This window comes from Protopterus annectens, chromosome 12.part0, assembly GCF_019279795.1.
Source record: "Protopterus annectens isolate FY-2018-M chromosome 12.part0, PAN1.0, whole genome shotgun sequence".
In the NCBI taxonomy this organism is placed as follows: Eukaryota; Metazoa; Chordata; order Ceratodontiformes; family Protopteridae; genus Protopterus; species Protopterus annectens.
In genome coordinates this window covers 797,126,353-797,139,560 of record NC_056746.1, presented here as the reverse complement: position 1 = coordinate 797,139,560, position 13,208 = coordinate 797,126,353, and the positions used below count along the sequence as shown (strand labels likewise).

The 13,208-nt window shown below is 38.2% G+C and overlaps 1 protein-coding gene across 4 annotated transcripts in view; it reads right to left on the bottom strand.

The window, feature by feature from the left end:
* Nucleotides 1-13,208, bottom strand: part of ARHGAP21 (Rho GTPase activating protein 21) — a 2,418,417-nt gene that overhangs the window by 66,041 nt on the left and 2,339,168 nt on the right. For all 4 annotated transcript variants that reach the window (XM_044089838.1, XM_044089836.1, XM_044089837.1 and 1 more), the window contains 2 exons: nt 3,568-3,673; nt 1,905-1,936 (listed from right to left, as the gene is read on the bottom strand). In XM_044089838.1, coding sequence (XP_043945773.1) covers nt 1,905-1,936; nt 3,568-3,673 — 138 coding nt within the window. The remainder of the gene's footprint in view (nt 1-1,904; nt 1,937-3,567; nt 3,674-13,208) is intronic.

Below are 13,208 nucleotides of genomic sequence, written 5' to 3'. Positions count from 1 at the left end.
GATAAGCAAGTCATCTGATCTGGATATCCTGTAGCCTGCAATGAGCTATAAGTAGAGCTAGACACACTGTGAAACACTCTTGGTGCGGTGGATAGTCCAAAAGTTAAGGTACAGGACTAATAATGGTAATCAAACTCACAAAACCTTAAGAAACGTTTGAAGTCTGAATGAGTACAATGTGATGATGAAAATTTTCTAAGTCTCTTGCTGAAAAAAAGAGGAAGAGGAGGTAACAGGTTGTGAAATTACTTAATTTTGAATTAGGGCACTATCTCAGACAGGTTTAGGAAAGAAAGATACAGAACTGGTCTTCAAGCATTTTCTTTCTTTGGCACTAAGAATAACCTTGAATAAAAACCCTTCCCCAGTTGGGAAGGAGGAAATGGCAGTCCTCGGGACAGCATGTGATGTTCAGGTGGAAACAAAAAAGTCTGATTTGGAGGATGAGGAATGACCCCCTGGGAAGGAGGAATTTCCTCCAACTGCCATTTGTAATCTTGATGAATGATATTCAGAACCCATTTGTCTGAAGCACTCAGTCAGAAATTATAGTTATGTACTTATCATAACTATGCACCTGCGTTATTTTGTGGTTTTCATCTTTCAACTAATGGGTCCTGGATCTGACCCTCAGCCACTCACCTCAACAGACTTCAGTCTTAGTAACTCGAGCTCTCCCCCTTACCCACATTTCCTTTACTACTTGAGTTACCTCAAATCAAGTTTGCCCTCTAGTTATCAAACATCATGTCAAAGAAGGGTAAAATGCAGCCCATTAATATCCCTGAGTAAGTAAAATGACAGGTAAAGGAACGAGAAACAGAAAGAGAACAGAAAAGGAGACTCTAAAACCCACACAGTAATGGTTATTCAGGAATATTCCCCGGGTCATAACAAGACAAAGGCAATGGAGAAGGGGGAAGGTAGGAAGTTGAAAAAAGATGAAAACAGATAATACAAATGCAGAGTTCTGGTAAGTACACAGCTGTAATATCTAATGTCTTTTTTGTCCGTTCCTCACCAGATGGGACATAGTCCCCAGCCACAGTCATCTTGGGCAGTCCACAAGGAAGGATATTCCAGACTATGCAGAGCCAAAAGCTGCTCTATTCCTAGACAATATGTCCAACTTGGAATGAGCTATAAAAGTATGACCTCCAGGAGGTTTCTTCACTTTTGCCTGGGAGCCAGTCATTTTCAGTTCAGAGTCCTGTCCTTTGGTCTTACCACAGCCCCCCCGGGTATTCACCAAGTGGAAGGTGCCCTGAATCTTTTGAAGCCAACTGGCCATTACTTCCTTAACAGGATATAACCCATATAGCTAAGGCTACTGCAGCAGTGATCAATACGATGAACATCTAGTAATACTTAACTGCAAAAGTTGGGCACCAAATAAAGTCACAATGGCTACTATAAATGCTATTTTGATTAGATGAAAATAACTGAAATGGCAGTAAGTCAATAAAAAATGTCTTTTTCGTGACATGCAAAGCTCTTGAACCCTCCACATACAAGGCTATGTTTTTGCACTCATTCCCCAACCTATTATACTCCACACTGAAGTCAATACGCCTCACTGGAAATGAGATTTTCCTCTTTGCAGTGACCCACATCAAAAGATTTTCAGCAATGTCTGCTAAAATGAGGATACACATTCTTCACCATCACTTTGTTATTTTATACCTAACCACTCAGTGATACAAACATTGTCCCCAAGTGATTTGGTCACATTGGCCAATGTACATGTGGCACGTCAATACCATCTAAAAATGGGAAAAAAGAAGCTGATAATCCTATATACGAAACTAAAATCTGCATCAACAGAAATGAACAGCTACAAAGTTTTACATTCCAAAACTGTTACACAGTAAATACACTAAATTGCAGTTAATAAAGTTACCTACCTTTGATTTTGCAGAGTCACTAGTAGCTGAATCTAGAAAACAATCAATACACAACAGTTAGGAGCAGCTCAAATGCAGACACACAAACTTTATATACAGACAGACAAAGCAAAGAATAAAAACATGACAGTGAAAGAACAGGACAAGGATAGTCAGAGCTCACGGAGATGAAAGCTGCACCACAGAAAGCCGCCGCCATGAAAGGATGCTGTGAGTTGTAGGCAGAACCAGCTCAATGAAAGGGATGGCAAAGGGAGCCTGTTCTTTTAAAACCAGAATTTTTTAGTAGTAAAATTAAACCAATTTGGACATATTTTGAAATTTGAGTATAATCTGTATCAAATTAAATTCCTAACACTGCAAAGTGGACAGCTGTTTCATTTTAAATGTGTTCATGTAAATTATGAGTTAATAACTTACAACTGTAAATAGTGTTGTAAATGGCCTTTTATAATATTATGTTGCCATCTGCACAACTGGAAGACAATGAAAGAGTTACTGGGAGATGAAAAATGAAAGCTACAGTTTTACAACAGGAAAGGGATAATTGAAGTTAAACAGTAATGACAGGGGGCAGATAGGGGCTAGCATACACACCTAACTAAATATCTGAAGGATGTTCCTTTTCAGTGTGCTTAAGGTCTTGGAAAAAGAGAGCTAAGCCCCTGGCCACACCCCTTTTTGACACATGACTCAATGCTACATGACTAGAAAAACTGGTAGACCATACCATGCTACTTCTCCTCAGGATCTGCTTCAGAAATAACAAGAAACAGCACAAAGACTTTAAAAGGTAGTACTGGTCTGTTTAAAATAATCTTAACAGATAATTTACATCACAGATCACAACTGTTCATTTACAAGAAACGGGGATTTCTGCAGACAAGGCAGCTACATTGTGGGCAACAATCCTCCTTCTTCCTACAGTTCCAGCTGTCCATCAGTGACATCACAGAATCCATTAGTGACATCACCGAGTGATAGACTCCTCCCACTTCACCTGTTTCAAGATCAGTACGAATAAATGTTGAAAAATTACCCTTAAATTCTAAAACAAAACTAAATAAAGACACATGGAGAAAACTGTGAAAGAACATGCTGGATTAGTGAAACAACAGGCAAGAATTCTAATTCAGAACTGAGAAAGTCTGTGCTATTTAAATTTTAGTCAAAGGAAAAGATGATAAAAGAAAAATGATTGAAAATGTTATAAGGGGAAAAAACAAACATTTTCATTTTAAAAACATTTCACTAAATAAAACAAATGCTTAACAAATATTTTTGTTAGTTAAGAATATAGCATCTTACAGCACTACTTTTGCACTCTAGAGATTCTGACAAATCTGGTAACAGTACCACTACCACAGCAACCATATAAGCAGCATTGCCTCTTGCTTAAATACCATGCTTCCAATGTTTAAGATATGCAGATTATTGAAAGAATAATGTTTTCTGCCATGCCTCTCTAAATGAGATACAAACAGCAAACTTATCTTCAGAATGTCGGCCATTTTATAAATGCAGTTAATAGTAAGCAACTTAGCTGAATGCATTTTTATAAAAGTACAAACTGTTATGACATGATCATTACTACTAGAAAGCCCCTTCAGCAGTGTGACCAGAACGAACCCATCCCGCAGTGTGTCATGTCCAGGCAAGTTACCTGATACATCTCCAGGAGCTACTCCTGTCCTTCCAATGTTGGTAAGTAAATGATCTATGTTTGGTACTGGCTGCGACTCTACTGTGCTTTCCTCCCGAACTGGTGTCTAGTTACAAAACAAAAGGAATACAAAACCATCTTTATAACATTAAAACACAGTATAATAAAATACTTCAGCTCTGGCCATCTAAGTTGATTAGGGATAAAATCCACAGCTTTGGATATTATCAAAATATGTAACCACAGTCGTTTGGCCCACAGTCTTTTTCCATGGTGCAACAATCAGTATTTTATATTTAAGATGAAAATCTCCTCTGATGGACAATATTTAGAAATATGAAAGGGAAACAGTACTTACTACTGTTCTATGATGCACAAGATTTCACTTATTCTGTCATTCAAACGATAAGGGAAATAAAAACTCAAAGTCAGAGTAGCTGCAGAAAGCCAAATGGACAGTTTAGACAAATGAGTTACACTCCAGCAATGAAAATGACTGGAGTAGAAAAAAAAAAAAAAAAAAAACTTTTTAAAGTTAGTATACAGACAGCAATTAAATGAGTAATGTACTAAACTTCATTTTTTATTTGGTGACTTAAAAGTTCCCCCAAAAATTAATTCTGAGCAAAGAAAATGGTTTTCTAGGGACATCCTCAAATAAAGGCATAGTGGGAAATTAGTAAAAATTTCTAATAAAAACATATTGCATACTACAAAGCAAAGCAACACAATAACATGCAAATAATATCCAGAAATGTAAAAACAAATTTACAAATTCTGAGTGGTATAACCTAAAAATACAGTACTTTTATTTACTGCTCACAACTGTTTCACTGGTCATTCCTTATGTTCTTTATATCTTAAAGTTGTTGTTGTAGTTTGTCTTTCGGCTTTTCCCGGTAAGGGGTCGCCACAGCGGAACTCCGGTCTGCTAATGATTGGCAGTAGATTTTTACGACACGCCGAGGTGCCAGCTCGACGCCCAACCTTCAACGAAGGCATGCCTATTTACGCACACATGTCTTTCGAAACGCCACCCAACTGCGGGGAGGACATGCAGACTCCACACAGAAGGCACTCCCAAGCCATGCCGAGAATCGAAAGGGAGAACCTCTTGCTGTGAGGTAAGAACGCTACCACCGTATCACCGCGGCAGTTCCTTCTTTATATCTTAAAGTCATTCCTGAAATCCAGTGAGCATACTGTCTTCATGCATGGTACTTTGCCTATGCTTTTCTAGAAGCTTTCACCAAGACATGTCACAATCTGGTAGGCACTGGGGATGTGGGGTGCTGTTGCATGACTTGAGTGTGGGAGACTGCTGGTACTTTTTACTTCAGCACTAACAAGAACACGATCAGAGAAACAGCCATATAAACTCCACATGCATCTGTGCAAGTCTGGTCATGCCAATGATGTCTCCGTCCCATCATCTAAATGTTGCTGCCACTGGTCACTTAGATAGCAGACAGATGTTTCCTCCATACAAGAGACTTTCAACCAAGTGGCTTAGGTCACTGATTCTGAGAATGGCACACTTACATCCCTAATACTAAAATAATGTTATAATTTATGAACTTCATTTGATAAAGGGTTGATATGTTTCTTCATCAAGACTAGTTAAAAGCCTGTAAGAAGCTAAGGACTTTTATTAATGTCTTAATAGTGAGAAACACATAAACACCAAGCTTACTAAATAGACACGTGCATTCTCAACACTGACTGTAGATTTTTTTTAAGTCTAGCGATCCAGCATTTGACCCCTCTGTCAAGAGGAAAACATAAGTGACAGTTGACAGAAGATCAGTGATCAGGACAGTGCTTCTGGTAGCTTTCATTTCCAGCCTTAAAAAAAACAAGAGAGAAAAAATAAACTGGGAAAGAAATCACATTCCTAGCAGAAAGAAATACAGGACAAGATGATGATGACATGGAAGCAAAATATTAAATCCTGGCAATCAACTTTTTAAGACCATTACTGATGGGCATGGCATTGATGAGAACACTGAGGAGCATGTGTGTGAGTCTATGTATTTCAACATGGGGTGTTGAAGATGTAGTGTTAAACAGCCAAGAGCTGTTAACCACGTCCGGAGAAAAACAAAGGTAGAGGAAGCAGCTCTGGCACCCAGCCACATTCCTTAAGAAGGGGTGGCTGTTTAAAAACAATGGTAGTGACGTACATGCAGATGTTGGTGCATTTGAAGATTCAGAATTAAGTTATTTTGAAAACTTTAGAGGTTATTTTAAAAACTTTAGAGGGTGTCTATAGTGTCCGAGGCATTTACTGGGTTGGTTGACAGCTCCTGTGAAAATACTGCTTTTGGGGTTTTGCTATTTTCTGACTGTTGTACAGACATACAATTTACCATGGACAGCTGGCAAAAGCTCATATGCACATCTACAGAAGGAAGACAAAATCACCTGTTTCTCAAAGAATACAGGTCAGCAGCACAAAACCAGCAGTGCTGCTATGACTCTCATTGAACTAACATGTCAGAATACAAAATAAATATGGAAGGAAGAAAAGAAAGTAAAAGAAAATTTGGTGAAATAAGTAATGTACAGAAAAACAAGTACTTAACAGTAATTTAACAGTAAAGTTTCATAATGCACTCCTCTTCTGGTACCACACATAACATACTACCAAGGGTTGCAGGTATAGCACCAGTTGAAACAAAAATTATATAATCAGCTAAGTAACAATTAGAGCACTAAAACTTTCAGTGGTATTAATCAACAGTTTGAATGTATGCAAAGAAGCAGAGAAAAACACTTAGAAATCCAATAATCTTATTCATTTTAAGTGAGTTTAAAAAAATGGACTGCACTGTACATACCATAGCATTAGATCTTCAAAATCTTTTTATAGTCAAACAACGATACAGAGAACAGGATCCTTTTCACCTTCAAGTGGAACACTTTTTGTGAGAAGTCTTCTTAGAAATTTTCCCTTCCTTTAACATACTGCAGTGTCCATTTTAATGAAACTATATACACAAAAGTAAAGGGCAACCCTCCCCCCTTATAGTAAGAAAAAGACTTCTGAAGAAAAGCAAGGAAGGACCGCAGAACATAAGCAGTTAAATATAGTGACCATAACATGAAGAAAGGAGTGACAGGCATTTTATCTGCTTAAGATGCACTCAAAAATGTCTGTTATTAACAAGTATCAATGCAATAAATCAATCTTAAAAGTTCTAAATTAGCAGAGAATCTTGCATTAAACAAGTAAGAAGGATACAACTGTGAATTTTTACCTAGTGGCTATACCACAGATGTCTTTCAAATGTATGTTTTACATATACCTAATGACAGTTTAACTAAACACTATTAACCTTTACTAGCTTTCACACTTTTCACATCTTCCCTTAGTTACCAGTCCCCAAGCTCCCCCTTTCCTATAGCTTAGACATCATGGCTTCCCCAGCTCTTTAAATTGACAACTTTCTCAAGAATTAACACACAATGTACAAAACCATCACCTCCCTCACATTTTACACTCTCCTTTGACCAGCTCCCCCCAACCACACCCTTTAAAGAAAATTCAAAACAGATCACTGAAGCAGTTAAGCTGCATAAAAGTGAACCATTTTTAAGTGCTGTAAATAATGACTTCACCCCACCTGACACAGGCACTTTACTATAAAAATTTGCTGTATCACTTAAGTTTTTGTACCTGGCATTCTTTAAGGAGAAAGTGACGTGCATTGAAGAATGCCAGTTAGCTGGGTCGTTTTTTGGGGTTGTAAGCATTTCTGTGTGATGGTGTGGGATATGCAGCCATGTTAAGGATCAAAAGGAAAGGTAATACAGATATCACACAATGGTGGGGAATAATGAAGACAGATCCATTAATGCAGAGCACTGGCTGTTTGAATGGAAAGCAAATATGATATGCAACAAAAATGCTACAGTGCATCAACCGACAAACTGATATATATATATATATATATATATATATATACATGCCAAATGTATTCCTTTTGCTAAATATGGATGGCGGGGCATGTACAACAGGAAGGGTTACATCTCTGAACATTCAGAAATAATATTAGACGTGCAGAAGGACAAAGACCTGTCTACAATGCAGGAAACCTGAGTGCAGTTAGGGGCTTGAGCTCTTGAAGGCACCAGCATGGGAGAAGGGGTGTGCCCATTCTAAGAGGGGGGAAGCATAAATGACAGGCAGGTCACTCTCAGGCTCTAATGGAGGCCAAGGATTATGTGAGAGCTGGGGTGGGTGGGAGGTGTTGTTACCCTATGACCCACAGCAGTCGCATCCTCAAAGCCAAGACTCACTGCCCATCCAGCTTCAAAAGGACATCAACATGCAAGGGTGAGGGGTCAGGGCCATGAAAAAAAAAGTCCATGCTCATTGAACAGCATATATTACACAGATGGCTTACCTCCTCCCTGATGACATTCACCCTGTCTGACAGTGACAGTCTCAGCTGAGGGTGGGGAGTCATTACATGCAAAAGCTGCTTGGTTACCCCCTTGCAAACATGGTAGCCCCAGTCCTGGTGATTGTACTGGAAAGATACATCAGTAACTGGAGCTAGCTGCAGCAGCTGATGGTCAGTTTTGGTAACGCCTCCTAGTCCTAATCATTAAACTTTTTTTTTTAACTGTTAACATGACTGCTAAAACATTTTTCTGAGCTTAGAATGATCAGCACCATACAGCTTAATAAAAAATGCCAAGTCCACAGCTACATAAACAAAAAATTTCTGAGAAGCAAATGCCCAACACTAATCTTAAACTAAACACCTTAAGGGATTATTAAAAAATGTGGACTATGTTTCACGTGCAAGCCAGTCAAATGAAATAATTATTTTTCTGTGGCACAACTGAGAAAAGTGACTCAAGAAATCACCTTTTGATACTATTTAGAAAAAATGTCATATAGAATGGTGTGTGGTGCAAACAGAAAAGTGCTTCCTGAGACATACTTAACTTAGGATAAAATATTCTAAATGGCACTGGAAAGTGCATGTAATAGTGCAAATAACGAATACTAAAGATTACCTGACTCACTCAATAGATGCACAGCAAACCTCAACTGCATGTGTTATTTGAAACGATGGGTCTATAGCGCTGTCACAAAGGAAACCCATGAGAATGTTTTTTTTTTGTGAATCAAACGGTGTGAAACAACATTCAAAAAAACCACAGAAGTGCTTTTTCATCTTCTGGCAAAGCCCTTTACATGCTGAAGGCTTTGTCCCCAAAGCCCCTTACTTAATATAATTAACTTCAATACCACTGCACCCTAGGGGAAAAGAGAACTTCCTTTTTTTAATTTCCGCAAATCTTTTGAGTTTCTAATACCATGATGGGAATGGACCTCATTCCTAAGTCACAGTACGATTAAAGTTCATGGAATTAGTATTGTTTCAGTATTTGATGTCAGCCAAAAGTGCTCTTCGCAGCACCTGCAATGCGCCCAGTAATGACTCAGTCTGCAATTCGTACAGGTTACATATACTGGTAAATATTTAAATACAATTGTAGATTCTTTCTTATATTTTTAAAAGACCTGTTGCTCCTACTACTATTGGAACTGGCTGGGTATCTTTCTTCCACATTGCTCTCGTTTCTGCCTGCAGATCCTGATATTTTATGACTTTTGTGTCTTTCTGTATGCAAGACACTGTAGTCACTAGGTGTGGCGATTTCAATTATCAGTGCTACCTTTGTCTTTTTTTTTCATGGACCACATCATCTGGTTTTCTAGCATCTATCTTTTGAACTGTTGGTAATGGGTGATCCCATGCAATGTAAACCATCATTTTCTATGATTCTTTGTGGCTCATGTTTCCAGTGTTTTTCAGCCAGTTTAGTACCATAATGTTTGCACAATCCCCAGTGCAACAGTCTTACCACATTATTTTGCCTTTCAGTATACAGTCCTTCTGCCAATAGTATGTTACAACCAGCAACTAGGTGTGTAATTGGCTTCCAATTTGGTTTTACAAAACCTACATTTGTCTGTTTCTCCCACATGTTTAATGAACTTTGTAAACCAGTGTATACTTAGCCCATTATCTTGGACCACCAATAATAACCTTTCATCTCTTGGTTTGAATTTGCCTCTCCTTAACCATTCCTGTGTTCATTCCTGATCAACATGAGGTTCTTCCAGAAGTTTTCTATACTTGCAACCATATTTTGCATCTTCCACCTTTCTTGCCTCCTCATCTGGTCCTTCACCTTACATTCTTTATTTTGTTTTTTTGGCAGATTCAGTTGCTGCCCGACTTTTATCTACTTCTGGTTTGATTTCCACTCCTGCTTGATGCCAACATGCTTCTTACAGATTAAGCAGAGAAGTCATCTTACATTTATTCTCCTCGTGTTTCAAAACTTACACTACATTTGGGTCTTTTGAGGTCAGCTGATATGTGTGGAGTCCCATGATTGCAGAGGGCCCATCCCTCCTTCTGAACTGGGAATATATAATCCTGGTATGCACTGAATTTTATAAATCATTACGTGAGCATGAAGCATCCTTCTTGTTTTCCCATCTAATCTATCCACCACGTTTTGGGGCCAGTCAATCACTCCAAAATTAGAGGTTAGGACAGGAAAAGCAAACTTGGTTTATAGCTTGGATTTTGTTCCTATATGTCAATGCTATTTTCAGGACTAATTTAAGTCTTCTAAAGTATTCCTTACTAAGTTTTATTCACATTTATTCATGTTTTATTGTTAATCCTTCATCAGTACCCAAATATTTATACACTCCTCCTTGCTCAAGTTTTTTTATATCTCATTACTGTCCCAAAATGATGTTTTCTTGATGCTGTGGTTTTCCTGCTTTAAAGGTTGCTTTTGCACATTTATCAAGACCAAATGACATTCTTATATCATCTGAAAAAGTTTTGACAACTTGCAGCTGTACTTTCAGTTTCTCATCTGATGAGCTATACAGTTTTAAATAATCAACAGAGAAGATGAAAAGTCTTTACAATTTGTTGTTTTCTAGGAGCCAAATTATAGCCATGGCCTAAGATGTAAGTAGACAGCCTAATGGGCTAAGGGCAAGGCAGATTAGCAGTGGTGGCAGAGAGTCACCCTGGAATATCCCCCTTTGAATTTTTATCCCTGGAAAAATAATTTGTCCTTTATCATGGCTTAATTGCAAAGTGGTCTGCCACTGTTTCATGATCACTGTAATGTAGTCGATCAATGTTGGGTGTTATCTTATACATTTTAAGCACTCTTTTATCCATGAATGTGGGATACTATCAAATGCTTTTTTGTAGTCAGTCCATGCCATACTTAGATTTTTTTCCCCTTTTTACAGTTCTCCACTATGACTTTAACATATAATACTTTGTTCTATATGACTTTCTTTTATTGCCCTTTTGTTCTACTGCCATAATTGAGTTTTCTTCTAAACGACTAAAGTCTGTCTGCATCAATTCCCTTGTACAGTTTATATGCCATTGGAAGGCAAGTTATTGGTCTATAACTTTTAGGGTAGTTTGCATTGTTTTTCCTGTTGTTAGCCAGGTTGGTGTCTGTTCGGTGTGTGCATATAAATAGTTCTTACTCATGGCTAAATCTTCGTGCAAAGATCTCCTATGTGCAGACCTCAGTTACCACACAAATTTCTTTCCACATTTGTCTGTTGGACAGCTGTCCTTCAGTGCATTAACCTACTCCCAAAACAGTAATATGTGTGTGTGTGTAATATATAATCATTGTTTCAGATGTGGAGACTTAAAGCTGCACAAGAAATGCAAGTTAAAAGCACTTGTTCTAAGACTTTGCCTACCATAAGCATGCAAATCTAAGTTAACAAACACTTAAATAACTTTTGAAAGGTAAAACTGTTCTGCAAAAACAAAAACATACGGGAAATTGGAGATCAGACTGGTTTCTTTTCCAGTAAAATTACTTATCAGGAAAGCAAAGAAAAGGTAAGTGGAACTAACCTAATTATAATGAAGGAATTCCTAGAGCTTCACTCTCACTGTGCAGCTTGCAAGTAAATAAAGCAAAAATGTTGTTTGAAGATGATACTAGCTGGGAGCACTCAATTGAAATAGCGTTCCTATAGTAAAACAGTGAACAGGTTTAAGGTCCCTGTGCTTGGAGGGATGCAATGACTTAAACACAAACTCCCCATGTTGACCCAGCTACCTCTGAACAAGTTTACCCGCAAAAAAAAAAAAGGCAAGTATACAGTACCTAAGATACAAGTAACGTAATCAGCTGATAAACATGATCTTTATAAGAAAAACTTCTGGGAAACCAAAGCTGAGTCAGCCACAGCAGCCCAGAAATTAAAAAGCCAAACACAATAAAATACAGTACATGAAAGAGGGAAGAAGGGTGGGAAGCTGAGGAAGGATGAAAACAGGCAACAAACATATATTTGTTATGGTGAGTACATAACTTTCATATCTGATGAGGTCTTTTTCATCCATTCCTCAACATATGGGATGGAATCCAATCATTGAGTACAATACTCCCTTTGTTATGTACCTAACCAAGCATATCAAACAATTGGAACATCCACAAAGGTTCCTCACTAAAAGAATACAGGTCTTTAAGTAAAATGTCATATGCAAACCGCCTCAAGGCTCTATCCCTGCATTCTGTCTCCTACAGGCTTTTGAGGGGAAATCTATGCCTGGCATACAGATTATTGTCAGACCCCACTCTGATGGACCTCCTGTATATTTACAAAACAAACAGCAGCAGAATTACCCATTCTAAAGACTTAAACCTTGTCTGTGATATAAATAGGACCTGCTGGAGAGAAAGGTATGTATCCCAGAGACTACCCCAACTATGGAACAGGTTCCCCATCCATGGGAAGCAGAGTTCCTCCCTAACCCAATTCAAGGGCAATTTGGACAACTGGATGGGAAACTGGAAATTCATCTCTGGTTTGACACCTATTTTTCTAATGGACACAGGTAACCTGTAAATGGTTGATCTCCCAGGCCCATGAGTACACTTATCAAGGGTATCAGAACTTTTCAAAGATTCAGGATGCATGACTAGGCTTAAAAAGACCCTTGTGGCCGTTAGCCTAGCAAACACCTATGAGCTACTATAACACCTGGGTGGTCTTATGAAATGATATTCTGGAAAACAACTGAACCAAAAGAGGCTCTTGAAATGGAATGTAGTTCAATTTATAATATGAAATGAAGGTGAAGACCTTGGATCAGATAGCAGCTGCACAGATGTCAAGTGGTACTCCAGAAAAAATGCTGTCCACGGAAAAAATGCTGTCCACGAAGCTACAGATCTACTAGAATGGACTTGTTGGGGTGTAGGGAGTGATAAACCACCTTCATTGAAAACATAGGGCATACATTAAGTAGAGTGACTTTGGATACCCCTTTTCCCATCTTGACAGGGAAGTAAAGAGATAAACAATTGATCAATTTTCCTGAAGGCTTTTGTCTGATATAAACAGAATCGTAACTGACTGTGAACATCCAAGTTCAATGTATATTCACCACTGAAAAATTTGGGAAAAAATACAGGAAGACTTACAGATCGGTTGAGAGATGATTCAGAAGCCACCTTTGGAAGAAAGGAAGGGTTGGTTTTAAAGCACACACTTTCTTTGTGAAAAAAAAAACATCTAATGAGGTTTTGTAGACAAGGCA